Source organism: Papaver somniferum, unplaced genomic scaffold, assembly GCF_003573695.1.
Source record: "Papaver somniferum cultivar HN1 unplaced genomic scaffold, ASM357369v1 unplaced-scaffold_107, whole genome shotgun sequence".
NCBI lineage: Eukaryota > Viridiplantae > Streptophyta > Magnoliopsida > Ranunculales > Papaveraceae > Papaver > Papaver somniferum.
This window is the reverse complement of record NW_020619603.1, coordinates 7,689,200-7,715,907: the sequence shown is the minus strand read 5'-3', so window position 1 is coordinate 7,715,907 and position 26,708 is coordinate 7,689,200. Positions and strand designations below refer to the sequence as shown.

Below are 26,708 nucleotides of genomic sequence, written 5' to 3'. Positions count from 1 at the left end.
TGAAAACTAAACCTGTTCTTGATAAGCATAAAATAAGTTGTTACAAATGAAGATTGCTACTGCGACGTTATTAGTGTTTGCAATATTATTTGTTTCATCTATTGCATTTGCTTCACTTACTCATAAAAAACAATTACAGGTAGTAGTAGAAGAAGAAATTGATGCACTCTTAAAGAAGGAATGCATTTGTTTCATCTATTGCATTTGAATTAAGCTAACCGTTATCATTGGTGTTTATTATTCTATTCATTCCCTACAAGAAACTCAATATATCGCAACACTCTATAGTTATGGCATAAATCTCTACTAGTGTCGCGATAACCTATGTAGCAAGAAGTCTTTTTTGCAACATCAATCTTATTGTTGAAGCAAGAGATTATACTTTTTTGCCACACATTTTTCATATTATTGCTACAGTTGTGCGACAAAAGTTTCATTTTACAACAGTAAATTATAGCTTTTAGCTGCGGCTGAAAAGTACTGCGATTAGAAATTTACTTTTACAACACCTATATTGAAGGTGTGACAATATATGGTGTAGCAATAGGTATATTTTCTCGTAGTGATATTAATGTCTAGAATTAGTGGGATGTTGATACCATTTGCATCCATTTTCAGTTCCGTTGATTGGTGGCGATAGATCTTGATGTTCTATTAACGCGTTTTTCCGGGACAAAGTAAAAACAAAAGAGGAAAAGGAAAAGTCAGAGTTGTGACATTGAACCACACATTTCCAAAGTAGCAGATCTTTCAAAGATTATCAGTTGACTGAAAATTAACCAAGTCTTCCAAATCAAACAAAACAATATTTTATTATAAGAACCCGTTCTACTTGATTAGTCAATCATCAGCCAAAAACACAAAACTCTTCTTCTTTCAATATGTTTCAACGAATAAGGGTTTCCACTGATACTTCACTAGTGTTGTTGGTGTTACTAATAATTTCATCTTACAATGCTGTTGTTCATTTTGCATATGGTTCTTCAATATCTTCAACTCGTGATAGACAACATTTTCAAGCAGTAGAACTAGAAGTAGATGCTCTTTTGAAATGGAAATCAAGCCTTGTGAATCAAACTACTTCTCCCTTCTCTTCTTGGAAGATGAATTCTACTACAAATGCAACGAGTCCATGCGAGTGGTATGGAATCACTTGTAACAATGATGGGAGTGTCACGAAATTGAGCATTATTGGTTGGGGTTTACAAGGTACGCTCCATAGTTTCAATTTCTCATCCTTCTACAGCTTAGTTAGTCTTGACTTGAGCCAGAATGATCTTTATGGAACTATTCCCTCCCAAATTAGTAATCTTTTAAAACTCACCTATCTCGATCTTTCCAACAATAAATTTTCTGGACATATTCCACTAGAAATTGGTTTTCTAAGAAATCTGAAGTTATTAAATCTTTCCAACAATCAAATTAGTGGATTTATCCCTCAAGAAATCGGCAATTTATATCTTCTAACTGATTTATGGTTGTACATGAACAGTCTGACTGGCTCAATCCCTATTTCTATATTCAATCTGACCAACTTGGCCTATTTATCATTTTTTTGGAACAGCCTTTCTGGCATCATACCTCAAGATATTGGTAAACTAAGGTCTCTTACCTACTTGTCCCTCGATTTAAACAATTTCACTGGTTCAATCCCTACTTCTTTAACCAATTTAACTGGCCTAAACACTCTTTACCTAGGGGATAACCACCTTTCTGGCATCATTCCTCAAGATATAGGAAGGTTACACTCTCTTTCATCCTTAGATTTCTTCGGAAACAATCTCACAGGTTCCATCCCTACTTCGATATGCAATTTAACCAACTTAAGCAATTTATACATGCACGATAATATGCTTTCCGGCACCATACCTCAAAATATAGGAAATTTAAGGTCTCTTACCATCTTCGCATCCGGTATGAATAATCTCATTGGTTCAGTCCCTGCATCTGTAGGTAATCTGAGAAATTTGATTCTTTTAAGTCTTTTCCAAAATGAATTAACCGGTTCATTGCCAATGGGATTCAACAATCTAACACAATTGAAAATATTGATTTTGAGTGAGAATAAGTTTTCCGGTTATTTACCTCAAAATATATGTCAAAGCAGAACACTTGAAAAATTTCAGGTAGATCAAAATTTTTTCAAGGGTCCTATACCAAGAAGCCTTAGAAATTGCACCAGCCTGAGAAAACTCGGTCTTTCAGTTAATGAACTGGTTGATAATGTTACAGAGGCGTTTCACGTGTATCCACATCTAGAACGGTTAAATGTGAGAAACAATATGTTGTATGGTGAGCTCTCAAAGGAATGGGGGAATTGTCAAAATTTGGTAATCCTATCTTGCGGAGGGAACAATATCACTGGAAGAATACCATCTGAAATAGGGAAATTGAAGATTTTAAGTGCACTTAATCTTGGTTTCAACAACTTAGTAGGAAAAATTCCTGAGGGGTTGTTGAGATTGTCTTCATTAATCGAATTACATTTGAGTAATAACCAACTTTCTGGTAGGTTGTCTTCCGCAGTTGGAATGTTATCCAACCTGACACATCTCGATTTATCATCAAACAAACTAATCGGGTCGATACCAAAACAACTAGGGGAGTGCTCAAAGTTACTATCTCTGAATTTGAGAAACAACAATTTTAACGGAAGCATCCCAACCCAGATTGGAAACTTGGATTCGTTGCAGATTTTCTTAGATCTTAGTAACAATGAGTTGAGTGGAGAGATACCATCATCTTTCGGAAAACTAAGTAAACTAGAGACACTAAATTTATCCCACAACAATTTTTCCGGCTCAATTCCATCTTCATTTGTTCAAATGGTTAGCTTGACTATCATTGATGTTTCGTACAATCAATTGAGTGGTCCTCTTCCAAACACCAAGGCCTTTAAGGATGCTCCTGTTGATGCGTTGAAGAACAACAAAGGTTTGTGTGGTGATAACTCAAGAGGCTTAAAACCATGTAATACAAATCCTACAATTGAAGTCGGAGAAGATGGTGTTAAAGAGGATGCAATTGAGAGAATATTGTTTTATGGTGTTATTGCGTTGGGGTTCGGAGTTGGGTTTTGGGGTTTGTTCTTGGTTCTGCTTCTTAACAAAGAGAAATGGTGGTTTGGGTATTGGAGAATTATCGATTCCATTGTGATTAGAATAATCCGTTGTTGTATTCACGAAAATTGATTGTAATATTTTTTTTTATTTTTTTATTTTTTTGTATTGTGTTTGAATTGATAAATGTACTTCTAAAAAAATGCGTCTTGTTCCTGGAGGAAATAATCAAAGAGATTCTAAGCATGAATCTAGAATTAATATTATTCGGTGTGCCCTTAGTAAAACCCCTTCTTGAGTGGGTTATAACCACACCAATAAAACATGTAGAAATTGGGCTTTAGACACTGAGAATGTTGGAACATGTAATTTGTAATGACAACTGACAAGAAAGTTCTAGGATTGTGTAGATTTGCGTACAAATCTCTAGCAAAAATATTGTCGGTTGTACCAAGCCTATAAATAGGCATCTCATGTATCATTTGTAAGCAAGCAAGAATCAATTCAATCAATAGAAGAGAAATTTCACAAACTAGGTCTTGCTTCACCAATAGAGTTCTGGGAGCTCTATACGAGCACGAGCACCACCATTATGCTCGTATACCTCCGCAAATTGGTCGGCTAAGATCTCTTACTGACTTTTATTTGTACAAAAACAATCTCATTGGTTCCATCCCTGTTTCTTTAACCAATTTGACGAGCTTGAACACTCTTAACTTACATGATAACCAACTTTCTGGAACAATTCCTAAAGATTTGGCCTCAAACAATATCTATGGTTCACTCCCTACTTCAATGTGCAATTTAACCAACTTGGACTATTTATCAGTTTTTGAAAATAACCTTTCTGACATCATACCTCGAGAAATTGGTAGGCTAAGATCTCTTACAAGTTTTTATTTGTACAAAAACCGACTCAATGGTTCAATCCCTGCTTCTTTAACCAATTTGTCTAGCCTAGAGACTCTTTTACTATTTGAAAACCAACTTTCTGGCACAATCCCTCAAGATATAGGAAGGCCAAACTCTCTTATGTCCCCGCATCAATAGACAATTTGAGAAATTTAACTCATTTATCTCTATTTCAAAATGAATTAGCTGGTTCATTAGAATTCATCAACAATCTGACACAGTTGAAAGTAATGTATTTGAACGAGAACCATTTTTCTGGTTATTTACCTCAAAACCTTTGTCAAAAATCTTCAGTATTGATTTTATAAAATATGAACAGTCTTGAATTTGCAACTTCTTCAGTGAAATACCCCAAGGCGTAAAACTGAAGGCTCCAAATCATGACAGTATATCAGACTCAAGTCTTCGAGGATGGGACTGTTAGAAACAAGTTTTTCGATATTTATCCCATTCACACCCATATATATTAGACGAAGGAACTTGAGCTTTGGAAAACATACCGTGTTTGGAACATCGAGTCTTACAAAACACTCAAAGTCTAATACTGTCAGTGAATCACAGGTAAAAAATGATAAAGGAAAGAAAAAGGATGATCCTGCTAAAAGAGAAAGTTCTTCAACTTTACGCTTTATAACAATATTAATCCATCCAGTTACTCGATATTCATCAAAAGGGTCATCGAAGTTCCAATTGAGACAGAATTTCTGAATTTTAGGCCTCTCATGATGATATAATACTGTGTCCAAAAAATTCATGAACTGTTGGCTTCTCAAGTGTTTTTCTTCTTCCGTGGTACAATTGAGACCTCGCCACCGACGAAAATCAAATATGGGGATGGAGCTGGATAAATACTTCCATCTTTTGGATAAAATGCAGGTAGACATAATACATTTGGTTGGAAGGAAAGAAAGAATATGATGAATAAGTGCATCAGGTAAATTACTTATCTTATCCTCTCCCACACCCACATTGCTGATGCGCAAAATTTTGCGTTTCTTCTTGTTTTTCAACACCATGATTGGAAACAATATTTCCTGAGAAGGTGATTAAATGACCACAAATCTTTTGCTGAATTAAAATCCGTTTTTCGGTATATATAGGCCCATCAAAATACCTTAAGTAATTCAAGAAGTAGTTTCCTAATCCTAGAATGAGACCTATTTTTAGAAGATTAAAAACATATATAGGGCAGTTTCCTGGTCTAGAAAGACAAATATTTAGAAGTAACCTTAACCTACAAGTAAGGTGCATATGAGTATCCCATAGGCATGGGGGGGGGAGGGGGCGGGGGAGTAGAAAATTACAGTAAGGGTACAACTCCGAGGGCAGAAATTTCCTTGAAGGAAAACATTGTAATACCCTTTAAAACAAAGCAATAAAGATAAACGTTTCCATTGCAATCTGACAGTACTTTTATTCTTCTCTATATATTATAAGTTGATCATCTTCTAATCAAACAAATGGCGAGCATGAACATGTAAATCTGTTACTAGGATTTGTAGTTGAAAAAGAGTTTTAGGATTTTGACCTTATCATATAACCGTTATTAAATTTCAGACCCATTACAAGCCCAGAATTTTTCGAACCCTTATTAAAATGGGACAGTAATGTAATGGCTTTTAGATGCTGCATTTTCGCAAACACCTTATAAACACAACATAGATATGAATCATTTAACAAGCATAATAATAAACCCACCAAAAATTCATGGTACTTACTAATTAATTCATCGATAATGAAGTAGATAGCTAATCAAAGAGCTTGTAAAACATTAATCATCAAAGTATTACCTGAACCGAAGAAGGTTAAACCGTTAAAGAACCCGGAGGTTCTTTGAATTGCGGTTACTTTCCCAATTGTTGTCGTATCACAATTTATACATTTTTTTTTAATGGGCAGACGCCTTGCCAAGGCCGGACACGCCTATAGTCCTATAGGACATATACACATTGACCAAAAGGATGACAAGAGAAATTTTTAAGATTTTGACAAGAGAGGTGGTACCGCAAACTAACATGAAACGTTTGCGCATATGCTAATATAAGTCTTGATTGAATAGTTGCATCTATGTACAGCCTCTATAACATGTTTTGCCAGACTTCATAAAACGGTTTTTTGTCCGAACCGAACATAAGAAAAATAGGTAATAACCCGTGTCCAAAGACTCCAGCCCATTATTAAACTCTATGACTCGATCCTCTGGCCAACTAGGCTATTCCTTCTTAGCTAGGGTTTCACAAACTTACTTGAAGACCGTACTTTGTTCTTCTCCTCATAGTCTCACACGACATGGAGAGTTGAAGAACAAGCAAGAGGAAATCGCCTATTCCTTGTTCTTCTTAGCTAGTGTTTCACAAACTTACTTGAATACCGTACTTTGTTCTTCTCCTCACACGACATGGAGAGTTGAAGAAGAAGCAAGAGGAAATCGCAATAATGTCATATCCGGAAAGCGTATTGAAGGAAAGATCAAGGTGCATTAGTTTTGAAAGATTACCAATTTGAGACGGAATATGCCCAAAGAGGTTGTTTTGGCTCAAGTCAACACTAACAATGTTGGAAAAGGATGAGAAATCGAAACTATGGAGCGTACCTTGTATGCCTAAACCCGGTATATTCAATTCCTCAACGCTTCCCTCGCTGTTACAAACAATTCCGTACCACTTGCATGGGCTCCTAGTCCTCCCAGTAGTATTTGTCTTCCAAGAAGGGAGGAGAGAATGGGTATGGTTCACAAGGGTTGATTTCCATTTCAAGAGTGCATCAATTTCTTCTTTTACTACTACCTGTAATTGTTTTCTATGAGTAAGTGAAGCAAATGCAATAGATGAAACAAATAATATTGCAAACACTAATAACGTCGCAGTAGCAATCTTCATTTGTAACAACTTATTTTATGCTTATCAAGAACAGGTTTAGTATTCAGAGTGATAATTTACCAAGTCCTAAAAGGGGGTTATGTAATAGCATTTTTCAAAATTTTGAAACCTCAACCAGAAGTCTAGGAAAATGACATGAAATGGGATGGTCCCTTGATTGTACGAGGAGGTTCAGATGTCATTTATCACAAGGGTATGCAGTTGGATGTCGAAATCTATTGAGAATCGAACAACTCAACGTGGATATACTAAGAACCCTAAGTTCCCAACTAACCCAGTTCAGTAAATATATTGAATGATATTGTTGGGCACAAATAATATTGGTGCCCCGTAACTATCAACGCACAGCAATCAGCATTATGAAGATTTCCACCATCCCTAGCCAGCTGGAAGCATCTTCAATCAGCATTTAAAGGCTTTAATATTACCAATTTTTACAAGTATTCAACTTTGTTACTGGGGTTTACTATAAAGTTTACAAACCTGGTTTTAATATATTAATAACTGACAAATAAAATGCAAATAAGAAGCTGGTTTGGTTAAACAAACTCATCAGACAATATCAGTAGATCTGCTAATGTGATAGTTTCAAAAGGCTTCGCCAAAGACGGCCTACTCAGCTATTAATTTTAGGCAGAAATGGAGCTATGAAGTGTCTGTGATGATGAAGTTTAGAAACCTAGAATGCCACTGGGGATGACCAAGTTTCCATGTTGAGCTATCAAGTAGGCTCACAAATTTCATGTGGTGGTGCATCGATCTATCAAGTAGACTCTACAACAACCTGAACATTGAACTTAATATTCAAATGATACATCACATGGTAAGAAATCATAAACACCCACAACAACCTGATTATTTTCATTCTGGTATTTTGTCAAACAGTTGAGGTTCAAATTGAAGCAAACTTGAATAAAAAAACTCAGGTGGATTTTAACATGAATCAATACTCAAATTTATTTATTGCAGAAGCATCAATCAGTGATCCATCTCTCAAGAAAAAAGAAAAATCCAAAAGTTGTGATTCCAAATCAGCTGAATGAAGTGAAGTAAGTTGTGTATAACGAAATGTGAAGCAAGACCCCAATTCGTGAAAGAAATCAGGGGAAGTAATTAATGTATACCGAAATTGAAATGATACCTTAAAATCCTGCTGCAATCAGGTGAACTAAGAGTCACCTTGTTCGAGAGGAAATCATCAAAGAGCCGAGTTTGATAAGAGATTTGTTAAAACCCTGCTGCAAATAGGGATTTCTTAGAAATATTTTGATTTGTATAATTCGAATTAGCCAATTAGGGAAACAAGTTTGGTTCTCGATTTTCTGTTGAGACGAAAAAAAAAAGCATCTAGAATACAAATGGGACGGACGGTACGGGTCTTTGCCTAGCTCAGTACCTATACCTGTACTTTGTATTTGTACCTATACATGTGCAGTACGGAATGGGACCGTACCTGTACTTGTTTAACTCGATACGGTACCGGATGGTACCGGTTCTTTACCCTAATGTATGTAAAATTATAAAAAGGAAAATAAAGCAAAAACTCTTCTAAATTCTAAGTTCAAATGAAGTAATGAACCACACCAAAAATTCCAGAATCCTAAAATCAAAAACCAAAAAATTACAATCAGTTTTAAATCTAAAAAAATCAACAAAAACTAAATAGAAATGAACAAAAACTAATTAGTTTTCAAAAGGCTAACTATTATTAGACGTTATTACTTGTTGCTCGGTACTACGGGACGGGACGGGAATAGTCTAGAACCGTTACTTGTACCTACCCTACGCAGGGTACCAGTTTTTGGTACTTGTACCTGTCTCATCTGACCGCGGTTTCGGGATGGTACCAGTATGGTTCCTGCGGTTCCGGTACGGTTCCACGGGACGGGACGGTTCCTGTGCAGCCCTAAATCCAGCCATACACGTACACATAATTTATTAAAATCCAACCATAACGGCAACCCGTAGCTCAAATGTGGTGAATATGCCTGGTTTGGATAGTGAATGGAACAGGTTATAGTTAAGTGATGCTTGACAAAAAGTGGAAATTGAAAACTAACTTTCCGTAGAAATCCAGCTTCTGTAGGTATTCAGTTTTCCATTATGCTTGGTCGCTTGACATAATTGAAGCAAGCCGAGGATTATGACACTAAAGCAGATTTGTCAATATCCATAGAAATTCATTTTTCGTACTCTGCGGTTAACGAGTGACTCCGTCATATAAAATAGTAAATGCATTCCTCCCATAATCGGGTTAATTTTACTCTTGGCTTGAGTGTATTAAAGCTGTAACCTGCTGGGTAGATTGGCCTTAGTCGCATGTTACATCCAAAAAGAAACGTGTCCCATTTATGCTAGTGGGAATTAATTATGTAAATTTTATATTAAACGAGTGGGTTGATGGTGGCACTGGCACTCATCATGATAGAAAAAGAAAAAGAAGAGATATTAGAAACAATAATATTTGAAACCAGTGAACGCTTAAAAATTAGTGGGTCGGTGGTGGCATTCACATCCATTTTAACAATGATGAGACATTTTTTCTATAACAAAAAACTAAAAGCAATCTATATACTTGAGTAGTATTCAGTATTCTTATGAGACTTGATTGATTTTCACTTGAAAAAACAAAATCTGTTCTTTAAAATGTTTCTACAAGTTGCCTCTTCTACTTTGTTAGTTTTTATAGTACTGCTGTTTTTCACATCTTCAAATGTTATTGTCTTTGCTTCTGGTTCATCTCTTTCTTTAACTCGGAATAGAGATTTAACAGTTGAAGAAGAAGTAGATGCCCTTTTGAAATGGAAATCAACCCTCGTTAACCAAACTCATTTGCTCCTCCCTTCTTGGAAAATACATTCTACTGCGAGTACAACGAACCCATGCAAGTGGTATGGAATCACTTGTAACAACCAAGGAAGCGTCGTGGAATTGAGCTTAGTAAATTTGGGTTTACAAGGTACACTTCATAATTTAAACTTCTCATCTTTTTCCAACTTGGTTATTCTTCAGTTGAGCCAAAACAATCTCTTCGGAACCATTCCATCCCAGATCGGTAATCTAAGGTCTTTAGTTACCTTAGATATGTCTTTGAATAAACTCACTGGTTCAATCCCTGCTTCTGTCGGTAACTTGAGAAATTTGACTTATTTATCTTTTTTTCAAAATGAATTATCTGGTTCCTTGCCAATAGGAATCAACAATCTAACTCAGTTGAAACAATTGTATTTGAATGGAAACAAGTTTTCTGGTTATTTACCTCAAAACGTATGTCAAAGCGGAATACTTGAAAATTTTGCTGCAGGTTTTAACCATTTTAAGGGTTCTATACCAAGAAGCCTTAGAAATTGCACCAGCCTTAGGACTCTCGGACTTGAATATAATAAACTGGTAGATAATCTGACAGAGGCGTTCCATGTGTATCCGCATCTATATAGATTTACTGTGCGTAACAATATGTTGTATGGTGAACTCTCAAAAGACTGGGGTGATTGTCGAAATTTGACAGCCTTATCTTTCAGAGGGAATAATATCACAGGTAGAATACCAGCTGAGATGGGAAAATTGAAGATTTTAAGTGCACTTTATCTTGGTTCAAATAACTTAGTAGGTGAAATTCCTAAGGAGTTATTCAAAATGTCCTCATTGATCGAGTTACATCTGAGCAATAACCAACTTTCTGGTAGGTTGCCTTCGACAATTGGAATGTTATCCAACCTGCAATATCTTGATATTTCAACAAATAAACTCAGCGGGTCAATACCCAAACAACTTGGGGAGTGCTCAAATTTATTATCTTTGAATTTGAGCACAAACAGTTTTAATGGAACCATCACACCCCAGATAGGAAACTTAGATTCGTTACAGATTTTGTTAGATCTTAGTTACAATGAGTTGAGTGGAGAGATACCACCAGATCTTGGAAAACTAAGCAAACTAGAAACACTAAATTTATCGCACAACAAGTTTTATGGCTCAATTCCATCTTCATTTGATCAAATGGTTAGCTTGGCCAGCGTTGATGTTTCGTATAATAAATTGAGTGGTCCTCTTCCAAATATTAAAGCCTTTAAGGATGCTCACGTTGATGCATTGAAGAACAACAAAGATTTGTGCGGTAATAACTCTACAGGAGTTAGACCATGCAAGTCCTTGGATGTGACTGCAAGAAAAAAAGCCAAGCATAATAAAGTTTTGCTCATGATCTTACTTCCTTCGATTGGTTCAACATTTTTTCTATTTATACTTTTCGCCCTTTTGTTTCGCCTTCGGAAAAGATGGGTAGAAAATGCTTCCCTTACAGATCAAGCTAGAGCTACCAATTCCGAAAGAAATTTATTTTCAATTTGGAATTATGATGGAAAAATAGTTTTCGAGGACATAATTGAAGCAACCGAAGATTTTGACACTAAATATTGCATCGGAAAGGGAGGATATGGGAGCGTTTACAAAGCAGAGCTGTCAACAGGTCAAGTTGTTGCTGTGAAGAAACTTCACCCATCAGATGAAGATTCTGAGGCATTTGAGCTCAAGTCATTTGAAAGTGAAGTTCATGCACTCACAAAAATACGACACCGGAACATTGTTAAGCTTTTTGGTTTTTGTTCTAATCCTGCAAGGCGGATCTCATTTCTGGTCTATGAGTTTGTGGAAAGAGGAAGCTTGAAAAATGTTTTGTTAGATGGAGAACAGGCGATGGGGTTTAATTGGATAAAGAGGCTAAGATTCATCAGGGGAACAGCTAATGCACTTGCCTACATGCACCATGATTGTATCCCAGCAATAGTTCACAGAGACATATCTAGCAATAATATTTTGTTGGACTCTGGATATAATTCCCGTGTTTCTGATTTTGGTACGGCGAGGATTTTGAAACCAGATTCTTCCAATTGGACTTCCCTTGCAGGAACCTATGGATATGTTGCTCCAGGTACACAATCCAACTAAGACTTTTAAATATATTTGTAATTGTTACCATTGTTCAAATATCTTCGTTGTTAATAACTTTGTTACAGAGCTTGCATATACAATGAAGGTGACCGAGAAGTGTGATGTTTATAGCTTGGGGGTGATCATATTAGAAGTACTAATGGGAAGGCATCCATCTGAAATCATCACACTACTCTCGCATGATGTCCTTTCATCTTCCTCTGCCAGTAAGGTGGGGCAAAATGTAAGGTTGGGAGACATCTTGGACCAACGCATTGGAGCACCAACAGATATTGTGAAGAACGAAATAACGTACATCATGAAGGTCGGAGTTTCATGCTTACAGGGTGATCCACATACTCGGCCAACCATGCAAGAAGTATCAGTACAACTATCGTTGTTTGCTCAGAGCATGGCAAATTTAGCAAAGCCTTTTGAAACTATTACACTAAGAGACATAATGCTGTCATAGTGTTGCACAGAACAAGGGTAACATGGATAGATTTAAGTTTCGTCAGAAACTTAATAGAAAACTGTATCTAGGATCAAGATTCTAAGACAAAAGATTGATAAACAAACTTGATAATAAGATGTGTCTTGTAAACAAGAGTTCCAGCCTTTATATTGACTTACATGAACTAATTAAAGGAAAGAGTTTGACGAAAACTAGAAAACGAAATACTTGCGAAGCAAACTAACTTAAACTGACGTAATGGATCAACAGTCATAGTTGATCCAAAAGCATGAGGTCAACTGTTACAGTTGATACAGAAGAAAGGGATCAACAATCATTGTTGATACAGAGAAAGATGTACTACATCAGTCCCCACTTCTTGAAACAAACTCGCCCTCGAGTTAATGTATAGAAAGAACTTCATTCTCTCCATGGAATTTGAATATTTCTTGCACATTGAAGATATTAGAGATATTCCAAGTCGATGGAAGATCAATAACCATTGTCACTGATTTTCTTCAAAATCTTGAATGGTCCATATTTCTTCATCTTGGTCTTATTATATTTCTCCAGTAGGAAATCTTTCTTTTCTGAGATGAATCATAACCAATTCTCCTTCACCAAAAGTTTTAAGTCTTCTATGCTGATTGGCATCGTCCTTGTACTTGTTGTTAGAATCTGCAAGCTTTGACTGTACCTCTTGATGTATGAGTGAAGCTTTCTCAACAAAGTTATCTGCCTTAAGAATCTGAAAAGGTGTCTTACCTGTGGATCTATTAACTGAAGTGTTATAAGCAAATTCCATATGTGAAAGGAGATTATCACATTGCTTCTCTTTTCCTCCAATAATCTTGGCTCTAATCAGATTTCCTAAAGATCGATTGACCACTTCAGTTTGTCCATCTGTTTAAGGGTGAGCAGTTGTACTAAATTGAAGTTTAGTACCCAAACGCATCCATAAAGACTTCCAAAAGTAGCTCAAAAATTTAGTGTCTCGATCAGAAGTAATTGTTTTGGGAATTCCATCCAAACGTACTACTTCTTTGAAAAATAAATAAGCAACATTGGATGCATCAGTTGTTTTCTTGCATGATATGAAGTGAGCCATCTTTGAGTAACGATCAACAACTACCATAATATAATCATTCCCCCTCACAGTACGTGGTAAACCAAGCACGAAATCCATGCTAATATCCACCCAAGGAGCTTCAGGAATTGGTAGAGGAGTATACAAGCCAGTGTTTTGAATATTACCTTTATACTGTTGAAAAACCATGCATTTTTATACGTACTTTTTAACATCTCTTTTAATAGAAGGCCAAAAATAACGTTCTTCAACCAAAGCTATTGTTTTATCACGTCCAAAATGTCCACCAAGGCCACTGCCATGTAATTCTTGGATGAGATGAAGACGTAGGGAATATTGTGGAATACATAAACGGTTTCCTTTAAAAAGAAACCCTTCTGGAATGAGAAAATCATCAACACTTCTTGTTGAAGAACCACACTTGTCCCAAAGTTTCTTAAATTCTTTGTCTTCACTATATAAATCTTTTAAGAAATCAAAGGCTAAACTCTCATGTTTAAGAGTAACCAGAAGATGAGCTCTCCTACTCAAAGCATCAACAACTTGATTAAGTTTCCCACTTTGATGTTTAATGGAAAAAGTATATTGGTTAATAGTAGATAACCATCTATCATGCATCCTATTGACCTTTGTTGAAGTTTTCAAAAACTTGAGAGCTTGATTATCAGTATTGACAATAAATTCACTGTGAATAAGATAAGGATGCCAATTCTTAAGAGCTTGAACAAGAGCAATTAATTCCAACTCATAAGTAGACCACTTCTTCCTTGTATCTGAATTCTTTTCACTATAGTATGAAAATGGATGTCCTTCCTGAGATAACACAGCCCCAATGCCAACAACAGAAGCATCACAATGAATCTCAAAAGGTTTATCAAAATTTGTCATGGAAAGAACAGGTGCACTGCACAATTTTTCCTTAAGAAGATTAAAGTTGTTACCTGCTTCTTCAGTCCACTCAAAAGTATCACACTTTAAACAATCTGTCAAACCAGCTGCAATGGTACTAAAGTTTCTCACAAATCTTCTATAGAAAGAAGCTAACCCATGAAAACTTCTTACTTCACGAATAGATGCTGGAGTAGGCCAATCCACAATTGCCTTAACTTTAGAATCATCCACAGAAATACTAGTATCCGACACAATATATCCCAAGAAAGTGACCTTGTTTGTAAAGAAAGTGCACTTCTTTAGATTCACATACAAAACATTGTCCTGCAGTGCCTGAAAGACTTGAGATAAATGTGAAATATGCTCTTCTTCATTGTTGCTAAAAATCAGTACGTCATCAAAATATACAATGACAAATTTTCCAAGAAAAGGTTGCAAAACTTGATTCATGAGGCGCATAAAAGTACTAGGAGCATTAGAAAATCCAAAAGGCATGACTAACCACTCATATAACCCTTCTTTTGTTTTGAAAGTTGTTTTCCATTCATCACCTTCTCGAATACGTATTTGATGAAACCCACTACGTAAATCAAGCTTTGTAAACACTTTAGCACCCGAAAGCATATCTATCATGTCATCAATTCTAGGTATGGGAAACCTATATGGTATAGTAACTCTGTTTAATGCTCTACAGTCTATACACATACGATGTCCACCATCATTTTTGTCTACTAAAAAGGATGGACTAGCACAAGGACTTTTGCTAAGCCTACCAAACCTTTTTGTAACAAATCATCAACTTGACCTTGTAAAATCTCATGTTATTTAGGACTTAACCTATAATGAGGTTGATTGGGAATAGGAGTTCCAGGTATAAAGTCTATCTGATGTTGTAGATCTCTTAATGGAGGCAAAACATTGGGTAATTCAGTAGGAAATAAGCCATTGAAGGAAGATAATAAAGGTTGTACCTTGTCTGGAATTTCCACCATTGTTTTATCATCTTCATGAGAACTCAAAGAATGATTTGGTTGTCAAGAATGAACAATGGTAGCAACTAGTGCATTTTTCTTGTTATCTGATGGTTCCTTGACTGAATTAGAAGATTCTAAAGGCCATAGAACTTAGTAAACCCTTCATGAACAAAGGTATAAGTATTCTCATAGCAGTTATGAACAACACGAATATCATACTGCCATGGTCTTCCCAATAATAAACTTGTTGCAGTCATGTTAATAACATCACACAAAACATAATCTGAATACCCAGGGAAAGAAAACTTCACCAAACATTGATGATTAATTTGTTGAGTGGAAGAGTTGTTTATCCATCCAACTGAATACGGTTTTGGATGAAGAGTAACAGGTAAACCAAGTTTCTCAACTAACTTTGCAGAAACATAGTTTTATGTACTTCCACTGTCAATGATCATAGTGCAAAGCTTCTCTTCAATAAAACAATGAGATCTGAAAATATTATGTCTCTGAATAGGACATGGTTCAGTGATTAAAAACGGTCGAATCATCCCAAGGAAATCCGCATCATAAGTCTCATGTTCTTGAAGATAAAAATAATTCATCATTTCCTAATGCTTCTTCTTCTTGTGTTTCGTCTGAAGTTTCATTAATGTAAGCATGGAATTTGCGACAATCACTAGAAGTATGGCCAGTTTGGTTGCACTTGTTACATTTATCTCCTCGAAATTTTGAATAAGGGTTAGATGTTTAGATAATGGTGGAAAATCTTGTTGAAACTGATTACCTTTAGTATTGCGAACAAAATTTCGTTGTGGAGGAGGCTGAGGTGGCTTAGCAAACGATATATGCATTGTAGGAGCAGGTTCCGAAGGAACAGAAGTAGGTTGTTGTTACTGATATGGTTGGTTTGCACTTCTGTCATGTGGATCAACAAAGACAGTTGATCCCTGTGAGGACGGATCAACAACGACTGTTGATCCCTTTTCAGCTTGGTAACCATAAGAATAATTATATGGTCTGCCAGTTTTAGAAAAGTGTTGATAACGAGCTTGACGTGGAGTTGCTTGTCTAGAGGTACTGAGTACACGCCTTTCAACTCTAATAGCTTGTTGGATGGCTTCAACCATTGTAAACACGGACTGCATCAGTCCCTATTGAATTAAATTATTCAAACCAGCTATAAAATGTGCAACTAATTGCTCTTCAGTTTCATTCAATTGGTTACGAGCAACTAAAGTATATAACTCAGCAACGTATTCTTCAACTAATCTGGCCCCTTGTCGACAGTTTTGAAGCTTAATAAAAAGTTGTTGCATATAATCTCTAGGTAAGAATTTATCTCTTAATAATTGTCTCATTCTTTGCCATGTACGTATAGGAGGTTTATGAGCATTGCGTCGATCTTCACCGAGTTTTTCCCACCAAGCTACAGCTCCACCTTTTAATTTATAAGCTACCAGTTTAACTTGAGAAGATTCAGGAACTTCCATGAAAGTGAAAAAGGAATCGACTTCATAAAACCAATCCAGCAAGTCTTCAATATGTAAACTACCATGAAAACTAGGTATATCATCCTTCAACTTATATTCTGGTAAAGTTCCATAAGGATTCATACCAGATTTTAATCGTTTTTCATCAACCCATTGTTTCTCTTTGAGTTCTTCAGCTTTGTCATCTTCATCATAGTTGAGGGGTATGGTAATCGTTTTTTTGTTAACATAACCTTCCAAGGGTTCCTTGTGGTAAAGGGTATGGGAAATATTCTCAGGAATATTATCATTATGAGTAAAAGAAGGTTTATCTTTTTTGGTTTCATCTTCTTCTTTTTCGCCAGAGATTTGGTCCCCTTCTGTATCATCGGTTAATTTAGGCATCACCTAGTCACCAAAACCAGCATGTATCCATAATTTGTCTAAACAATCTCCATGCATAGCAAGTGCAGATTTTAGAGAATTTGTAGCTGAATCAAGCTTGATAGAAAACTTGGTTTCTAAGGAACTAAAAGACGTTTAAATTTTGTTGCTGAGCTTGGTTTCAAGTGTTGCGCTGAGCTTGGTTTCAAGTGTTGTGACAATGGCATCAATTTCAGTTGGTGTTAACTTGTCTCCCATTGTAACGAAAGGTAGGTGGGTGAAAATTTAGGGTTTTGAGTTGTTGCGGAAGCTGTGGAAAGGATCTGTTTCTAGATAAGTATCTAAAAACTCTGTATCTGATACCAACTAGTGTAGCACAGAACAGGGGTAACAGGAATAGGTTTAAGTTTCGTCAGAAACTTAATAGAAAACTGATTCTAGGATCAAGATTCTAACACAAAAAATTGATAAACAAACTTGATAATAATATTGATAATAAGATGTGTCTTGTAAACAAGAGTTCCAGCCTTTATATAGACTTACATGAACTGATTAAAGGAAAGAGTTTGACGAAAACTAGAAAAGGAAATACTTGCGAAGCAAGCTAACTTAAACTGACGTACTGGATCAACAGTCATAGTTGATCCAAAAACATGAGATCAACTGTTACAGTTGATACAGAAGAAAGGGATCAACAATCATTGTTGATACAGAGAAAGATGTACTACATCATGTTATAATAATTTGTGTAACATATTTCAAGGTTGAGTTTTCTACAAAAGTTGGAAATGACATGCTGGTAGGATTATTAGATTCATTTTACTGAAGGACCCGTGAAGTGGTTACTATCAACTATAAACTGTTCTAGAATTCCAATTTGACATATATCTTGTGGTAAATGCCCAACAAAATTGTTGGTACCAAATAATAATATTGTCAATTGTGTTAAATTGTTGATTCCTGTCGGCAGTGAACCACTAAAATTGTTTTGATAAAGAGACAATTCATATTCGGATATATATTTGTTTTTATTTAAGAGGCGTCACTGATTTCCTTTGGGAATGACTATTGTAGTTTGATTCACTCTGATATTTCCCTCAGTGTAGTTATTGATAAACTACATCCGTTCAATTGTGCAAGACCGGAAATACTAAACCAACTGATGAATAGAATTCTCATCGAAATTATTGCTTCCGGCAGGGGAGTAGAGCAGAATCTCAGGGCCATCACTCATCTAAAACAGTACAACTGAACCAGCTAATCTTGCTAATTTAATCGACGCAGTTGAGTACATGCATTAGCAACACTACTATTCATCTTGCCGAAAAAACTTTTTTTAACTTTTTTTTTATTGGTCAAAGAAAAATTCATTGAAATGAGAGGTATTTAAGAGGGGTACCTCAACCCAATGAATACAAGGGGAAGAAAAAAGAAAAGGGAAGCGAAGGGGAATTTGACAACCCAAGACAACAAAAAAAAACAAGCTCATGAAGACAGAAATAAAGAATCCCATAATGCCAGAAAAAACTTGAAGCTCCTTTGCTAGCTGTATAATAAATTTTGCCAAGTAATAACAGATCTTGCTTGCATTAAGCGCCTTTCAACTCCATATCAAGCATCAGATTGGCACCATTCCTGCAGTGTTGGTGTGTCTATACCGATTTGCTTCATGTCGAACAAATTGGCTAGTGTATTATTAAAAATTCAAGTCCGTGAGAAAGTGTTTAATCAGTAACAGTTTATGGAATTATAAGTGTGACTTTCTGGTTTAATTCATCTTATTACGAAAACATACCCTCATGTACTTCAGGTGTAGAAGCAGCTGTGGCGTCGGTAATGACCACAACTGATTTATAATCTAATGATATCGCATCAAAAACAGTCTGCCTGATACAATTTGGGGTTTGAACACCTAAGCAGACAAAATAATGATTTCAGCTCTGAAACGAAATGTCATGATAAAACAGATAACATTAGAGCTTTCCGATAACTTACCTACAACAACTAATTTCTCAATGCAAGAACTTCGTAGAAATGAATCCAGGTTTGTTGCGAAGAAAGCACTAAACCGTGTCTTCACTAACTTGTAATCATTTCCGGTAATCACAAGGCCGTCCACTAATTCTCCCCCCTTGCTTCCCTTAACAACTGGGCCAGTTTTGTTGTCACCATACATGTGTCTGCGGAAGCATTCTATATCTCGTCCCAGACGGTCATGTTCCCGAACAACCTGATTTATTTTTTAATAAAAAATAAGAAGATTGCACAAAAGTGGACAACAAACACAGCAGCGAGCTACTCCCGCTAGTTACATTTGATAAAAAGAATACCCAAACTACAAGAACACCGCGCTGTCGTGCAATATTTACTGCTTTTATTACTGAAGGAACAATAGCACCAAAGCTGGACTTCCTGGGCCAACAAAATCTTTCTGCAAAAGATCACATAGTCATAGACAATTCAGCTAGCTAGATACCATATATTACCCAAATATAAAATTGAAGGAAAATCTATAAATAGGATCGAAAACCTGCATATCTAGAACTAGTAGAGATGTGATCGTCAAAACCATAACCATGTTGGAGAAAATAGCAAAGAAGCAAAGAAAAAAGAACACAGACAGATCTTCTCTCAGTTTCAATCAACCCAGAGATACAAGGAGGAAGAGGGGGTTGCCACAAGGAGGAAGAGGGCGTTGCCACGTACCATTCGGAAGATAAGGTGGATAGGGCTTCTTTGGCTTCTACCTTTGTTGTGCTTTAGTTGTATCATATTCACCCTTTAGTTCTGCCCTGTACTATTTGGACAACTTTTAACGCTGCTGTAGCCTGTAGGCGTTATGATTCGTGTTATGGATACTATTTGGCAAAAACCGTGGTAGCGTACACTCATTTTGGTGCACACACGTATACACTTTTGCATGGATATCCTATTTCTGCGTGGATATACTAATCACTTGTGTTAAAAGATAAATGCAAATCTATTGGAAAATGGAGTGTTAGGGTTTATAACAATCCTTGACTGCAAAATGTGTGCAAAGGCGTGTTTCTTTTTCGGAAAATGGGTCATTTGTCCAAATATTTTTAAAACATGGTTCAAATGGACGAGTAAAAATTAGTATGGACGAAATGGACACCAAAAAAATAGTAAAGATGAAACTGGATTCATCCTGACTTAAACTTAAAAAATAGCAAGGATGAAACTGAATGCATCCTGACATAAATTAAAAATAAAAAAAGTATTAGAAAATGTGTAGGATGAAACTGTTTAGATCCTGCCTATTTTTATATTTTTGTCCATTTAAACAGTATCAAAATCTAAATGTCCTTTTCACCCAGAAATTGTTGAGTTTGGTCTTTTTAACCAATTTTGTGTTTGTTTTTTTTTGGCTCGGTAAATAAAATTATATTAGAAATGAAACGTACAAAATTTGTTGTACGAAACCCACATACAAATTTATTTTTTTTCGGAAAAGAGGAGAAGTCCTCCAGCAATATATTTAGTTGAATGACTCACAGAACTTTGAGGATCATTTGTTGTTACAAGATTTATGCAGTTCCTAATATATATGTGATGTAGAATAGCTTCTAATCCTTCATTTGTCCAAGTATTTTGGATTGCATTTCTATTAAAAAAGGTAGCTATGTTTGCTTCCTTCTTAATATTGAATCTAGAAATTAAAATAAAAGCATAAACTTTAAAATTAATACAAGTGTTAGGATCATTTTTAAAGTCATCACTAATACTGTATCTATTCTCCCTTGCTTTCGCATATCTTTCTATCAGCAGCTGGAGAGTAGGACTTGAATCACTTTGAAAGATTACATTGTGACCATTCCATTCATTTGCCCATTGAAAATATGTTTGAGCACCTTTTTATTCTAGTTGTTCTCTTGTGGTACAATATCCGTGAGAGCCCCTCGCTTCAACAGTTCTACATGCATAATCAATCAAAGTTAGCCCAATTCCAGAAGTACTTAACGTAAAATTCATAGATAGAGCAATAGAGATTCTCAAGCTCATGTAGCTAATTTCCCAATCTGGTTCCCTATCCAGAATTTTAAGAGCCTCATCTTTCATTGGATTATAATATAACATTTGCATTTCATTGTAATTTGTTTGTTGACATCCATAAAGTTGTTTATTATCTAACATTTGTCTTTGCAGTATTGGCACTATTCTGACTCTTTTTTTGAAAAGTAGATTCACATCTAGCTTTCCATACGTGCCAAATGATTTACTACAGAATTCAGGCCACTGAATTATACTTTCACCTCTGTTTTTATCATCAAACAATTGATTCAATCAATCGTGAAAATTATTACAGCTATCTATCACATAATCCATGTCAAAATTTAAGTGCATCCATACCTGTTTAACGAAATTACACTTGAGAAAAAGATGAGATAGTGATTTTTTTCTCCATTACAGAGACTGCATTTTGTATCTACACTAGGAAGAATGGAAGCAATTCTCATGCCTGTAGGAAGAATAGAATGTGCCGCTTTTCAAATAAATATTTTTATGGAAGGGGTAACATCTAGATTCCATATTCTTCTCCAATCGACATTGTTGTTATCACTACTATTTAAACATTGATATAGAGATTTAACAGAAAAATTACCTGTGTTATTTAGACTCCAATGAGCAGTGTCATCTAGATCATGTTCAGGAATACGTATGCTCTTTATCTTTTTTATTGTTTCATGATCAAAACAGACAGATAGTTTCTGCTCATTCCACTCCTTGTTTTCATTTATCAGTTGACTTACCTTGGTCATATTTTCAGTGCCACTGATTGGTTTTGGTATGGGGGTAGTGGTATTTGGGATCCATTGGTCCTCCCATATATCAATAAGTCTACCATTTCCTAGTTTCCAAACACAATTTTTCTTTATGAGTTGGATACCATTATGAATACCTTTCCAGACCCAATTGTCTCCTTCCTTTGGTTTGCTTTTAATGTGTAGAACGTCACAATTAGGGTAATACTTTGATTTTAGTATTTTAGCCCCGAGTGATTCTGGTTGTTCTTTTAGTTTCAATCCCATCTTGGCTATCATAGCCAAGTTGAAGTTCTCAATATTTTGGATTCCCAGACCTCCTTCATCAAGGGACTTACATATTGAATCCCATGCTTTTAAACAGAGGCCTTTCTTGCCCTTTTCATTGTTTCCTTTTTCATCCTTCCCCCACCAATAGTTTCTTTGCATTTGAGTAAGTTTTTTACAGATTTTTTTTCGGAATTTTGAAACAATTTCATACAAATTACAACCCACATACAAATTACAACCCCACATTGATGGCATTGCAAAGTTGAAATGCCTATAAGAACCCAAATTGGAAAACCCATTACAGATGACCAAGGCATACGAAGAACCATGCTTTAGGGCATACCTAAAAAATTTAGGGCATACCATGTAAAGACAAAAACGGGTTATTTGATAAAAAATTTAAGAGCCCCTTATCCATATATTTTGCTTAATACCAAAACTGCCCTTATTTACATTTTTTATTTTTCAAAATTTTTTTAATTTTTTTTTAAATAAATCTTTTTAAAAATTAAAATATTTTAAAATAAAAAAAATATTTCTTTTACTTATAAATATTTGGACTTTCTTTCTCTAAAAAATATTTTTAAGAAATTCAAAATATTTTTCTTTTAAAAAAAATAGAAAATTTTAAAATAATAAAAAAAACAGAAAACAAAAGTAAAAAAAAATTAATTAAAAAGAAAAAAAGTAATAAAAAAAAGTAAAAGTAATTTCTTTTTTAAAAAAATCAAAAAAAAAACTAAATGACAAAATAAATAATAAATACCTAAATTCATTGAGGGTAACTAAGTATGCCTAGCCTTGAATACCCCTTATCACCACATCCTAGTTAGGGTAATCATTTTGTATGCCCTAAAATTTTCTTGTATGCCCAAAAACATGGTTCCAGATAGGGGTGTGCAACGGACGGACGGATGTGGATTAGGGATCACCCGCGTCCAAACCGTCAAAGTTGCGGATTTGGAAAATCCAACCATGTCCGGCCCAATCACCCGCGGATTTGACATCCGCGGTTCAACGGGTGATACGGAACGGATGCGGATTAATCGCGGATTTAGTCCAAAAAAAAATTACACTTTGTATAATGCCTTCAAAAGCTTTCGGCTATACAAGCAACCTCAGGATAGTGATCGTATGCTGTATACACCATCAAGTGGTCTTAAATGTATGAAATGAAAACTGTATATAAAGTTGGATAATCAAGTTGAAGTTGATATTGTAAATTGATTATCTTGAATCCAACAACCATCTGAAGGTATAAAAATCAATATTTCCCACTATTTGTTGAACCTTCTGGTGATCGTAGTTAGCTAGAAATATGATAAGTCAATTAGAATAACATAACTTTACTTACTACTCACTGTACGTGTGCTTACCAACGGTAGGTAAATGGAATTCCCACTGTGCTCATTCATTCATGTCCGAATTGAAATGGAAACCTGAATTATTAAACCAAGTTACCATTTTCACAAACATATTCTATTAATTTCCCTTACTATCCTACGGTGCGGGTGAATCCACAGATTTCAAAATCCAACTGCAACCAAATCGCTAAAAGTGCGGATTTGAGAAACTCACCCCTGTCCGACCCGTAGATCTTGCGGATTGAGTTTCACCTGTAATTTTGCGGACGGATACGAATGAAATCGGCGGTTACCGATTTTTTGCTCATCCTTAGTTCCAGATGAATGCCTAGCCGAACAAATACATGTGAAAAGCCCAAATATCCTGTGGACATAAGTCTGCAAGTAAACCCAGTTAAGAAGCCCACAATAGAAAACCCTAACAAACAACCCGAATAAACAATCTCACTGCCGCCAATCCCACTGCCCCCACCGTTGCCGCTGCCGTTTTTTCCGATCACCGCCACCTGCCTCCGATCCATCTTCACTTTCACCTCTACTACGACAATCATCACCCAAAAAAGTCCACATACTAATGGAGACCACACCCTATAATTTCCCCATCACTGGAACCCTCATGAAAACTTAAAAAAAGAAAACCCTTCACCAACAAAATCAATACCCATTGACGTCACCTAGATAAAGATTTGTTGGAAACTTGATTTATGTGAATATTTTAAGAGTAAATGAATATAGAAGAGGGAGAAGGAGATGTAGGTATACAGGACTAAAATAGAGGAGTCACAATGGAGACACATACAATACCCTGGAAATGCAAACAGCTTACTAGATACCCACCTCCACCGTCAACTGCCCCATCATCAAACATCAAATCTATCGACACACTTTAAACCTCTCTAAAAAGAGTACGATATTTTACACAGACTTGACAAAAATATGATGCTGAAGAAGTTGGGAAAGAGTGAGGATGAAGAGAAACAAAACACCAAGTTCTGGATCTAAGAAGATTGATTTTGAGTTTAAAAAACCCAATCGAAAAACCCACTTCAGACTTTCATGACCACACCCAAAAGAGCCCCAAAAATCATAAAAGAGAAATCCTTGCTCGGATCCGGTCCGAGGACTAAATCCGAGCAAGAAAGGAGGCGCCCATTGTTGTTGAAGTATTTTTGTTTTTTCTGGGAGAGAGTATTGAGATAACTTAGATCCTATGCCTACTTAAATATACACAAAATTAGTCAATTAACTCAACAATGATAATTCCTGGATAAAAAAGACATGTAAAATTTGATATTGTTTAAATGGACGAGAATGTAAAAATAGCCAGGATGTGAATAATTTTATCCCTATCCATTTTCAACTATTTTTTCGTATTTTTAATTTACATCAGGATGCATGCATCCAGTTTCACCCTTGCTATTTTTTAAGTTTAAACCAGGATGAATCCAGATTCATTTTTACCATTTTTTTGGTGTCCATTTCACCCATACTAATTTTTACTCGCCCATTAGAACCATGTTTTAAAAATATTTCGACAATTGATCCAATTTCTCTTAAATATATCCCTTGTGAGTTGTGAGTCTTTACGTCAGACCCATAACAAGAATACATAGAAAACCCACAACTGATGCAACAGAAACAATAATTAATGCAAAGATAGTAAAATGCCCATATACAATGATATTAATTTAGATATCTCCCACCTAATTAGCAATTCAGGGGACGGGGAAGTTCGTGACGAGAGAGGTACAAGTATTATTTGTTTTGGCATAGTGTAAATCCGACCTACTATTTGGTCAGTGATTCGTGATTCGGGAATAGCATATGTACGCGTGTATAATTCAACATTTTAGAGATACGAATTTGGTACACAAAATTCAACATTTATTAGCCTGTGAAAAAATCATTTTTAACATAATATCTCCTTAATATTAGGATTTTATGATTTAAATGAACTACACATATGTTATCTACAGTATAATCAGCAAATAACATGTATACCGATGGTATAGGGCTTAACTTAGGGTGAGTCTAGTGGAGGAGGTAAGAACGGACTTGTACAGTCGCGCCACGTCATGTAGGAGTGTAATCTTAGTCTAGTAGTGAATCCTTGCCCAAGAGTGTTTTATTCATATAAAACACTAAAGGTGGCCCAAAATCTAGTATTCATATATTTTATTAGCTTTTTATTATAACAAAAGACCAAGCGAGGATTATTTCCTCATTTTCATTTTTTTTCTGGCAAAGATCTTTTCCTCGCCTATTTGTAAGTCCCCTCCCACCTTACCAGTTTTCGAGCAGAGAGAAAGGGGATTTAAACTTTTTGGGGTTTCAGCCACGAAATTCTGTCATTATCATTGTACAAAATCTCGTCACTACACTCGGCGTTAGTGTATGCATAAGATTTTAAAAGTACAATGTGATAGTAAATGGTGATTCGGTTTTGACGTGGCAAAGTATTACACGCGGGTCGTATAGCTTGCCAATTAATATATATGCATAATCCATTTTAGGCTGGAAATTCGCAAAACTAAATCTGAATTCCAAATATGGACGGGTTCGGACGACATGAGCAAATTCGTAAATGATACAAGTATAATTCTCAATTTAAGAACTAGCGATCTCAATACTTCATTGGATATCTCCTACAACCCTTCTCTAGAATTGCCCATATGCTCTTAACTTATCTTCGTTTTTCTTTTCTTTTTCCTGGACGTTTTTTTTTTCTATTTTCTTGTTCATTGGTGACGGTCAAAATCAAAAAGATATTTTGATAAAAAGAAAAAAGAAAAAAATCGACATCATTATATAGTTATTTTTTATAAATTAGGTTGTTTTTTTTTTCGAAAAGTAAAGTAAAATGATACTCTGAAATGTAGTTAGTGTTGCAATACAATTTCTTATTGATGTTAAGTCTAGATAGTTTGAAGGATACCCCATCTTTTTAGGCCCGCCACTCAAAGATAAATTCATGTTATTTTGAAGTAAAATCAAAAACCCCGTATTCATCTATTTTTATTCTCTGATTAATTAGTGTTAGTTAATCATATTAGTTGTGAATTAGTAGTTTTAATTGTCAACTTAATTGTTGCAAATGAAAGTTCAAAATCTAAAGAAAAAAAAATTGATGGCACATTTATGTCGTCCTGCATCAACGAGGAACACGAGGAATTGGCGTACACATGTGCCCATATAAACATGTTTATGGGTGAAAATTGTTCCTACTGGTTTTGGTAAATTTGGGTGTGT

At 35.5% G+C, this 26,708-nt stretch overlaps 2 protein-coding genes, 1 long non-coding RNA gene and 1 pseudogene across 3 annotated transcripts; 2 read left to right on the top strand and 2 right to left on the bottom strand.

The window, feature by feature from the left end:
• The first annotated feature begins 881 nt into the window (after positions 1-881).
• Positions 882-3,191, top strand: LOC113327973 (MDIS1-interacting receptor like kinase 2-like). The gene has a single exon (XM_026575077.1). The coding sequence runs from the start codon at positions 882-884 to the stop codon at positions 3,189-3,191; it is 2,310 nt and encodes a 769-aa protein (XP_026430862.1).
• A 2,778-nt stretch (positions 3,192-5,969) lies between these two features.
• Positions 5,970-8,344, bottom strand: LOC113328415. Its single transcript, XR_003349390.1, has 2 exons — positions 7,992-8,344; positions 5,970-6,757 (listed from the first exon to the last, which is right to left on the bottom strand). It is a non-coding gene; the product is annotated as an uncharacterized LOC113328415 (long non-coding RNA).
• Positions 8,345-9,363: 1,019 nt separating this feature from the next.
• Positions 9,364-12,386, top strand: LOC113328414 (MDIS1-interacting receptor like kinase 2-like). The gene is made up of 2 exons (XM_026575527.1): positions 9,364-11,780; positions 11,866-12,386. The coding sequence occupies exons 1-2, from the start codon at positions 9,497-9,499 to the stop codon at positions 12,249-12,251; spliced, it is 2,670 nt and encodes an 889-aa protein (XP_026431312.1). The 5' UTR covers positions 9,364-9,496; the 3' UTR covers positions 12,252-12,386.
• Positions 12,387-18,652: 6,266 nt separating this feature from the next.
• On the bottom strand, positions 18,653-19,619 carry LOC113327972 (annotated as a pseudogene).
• Positions 19,620-26,708: the final 7,089 nt, after the last annotated feature.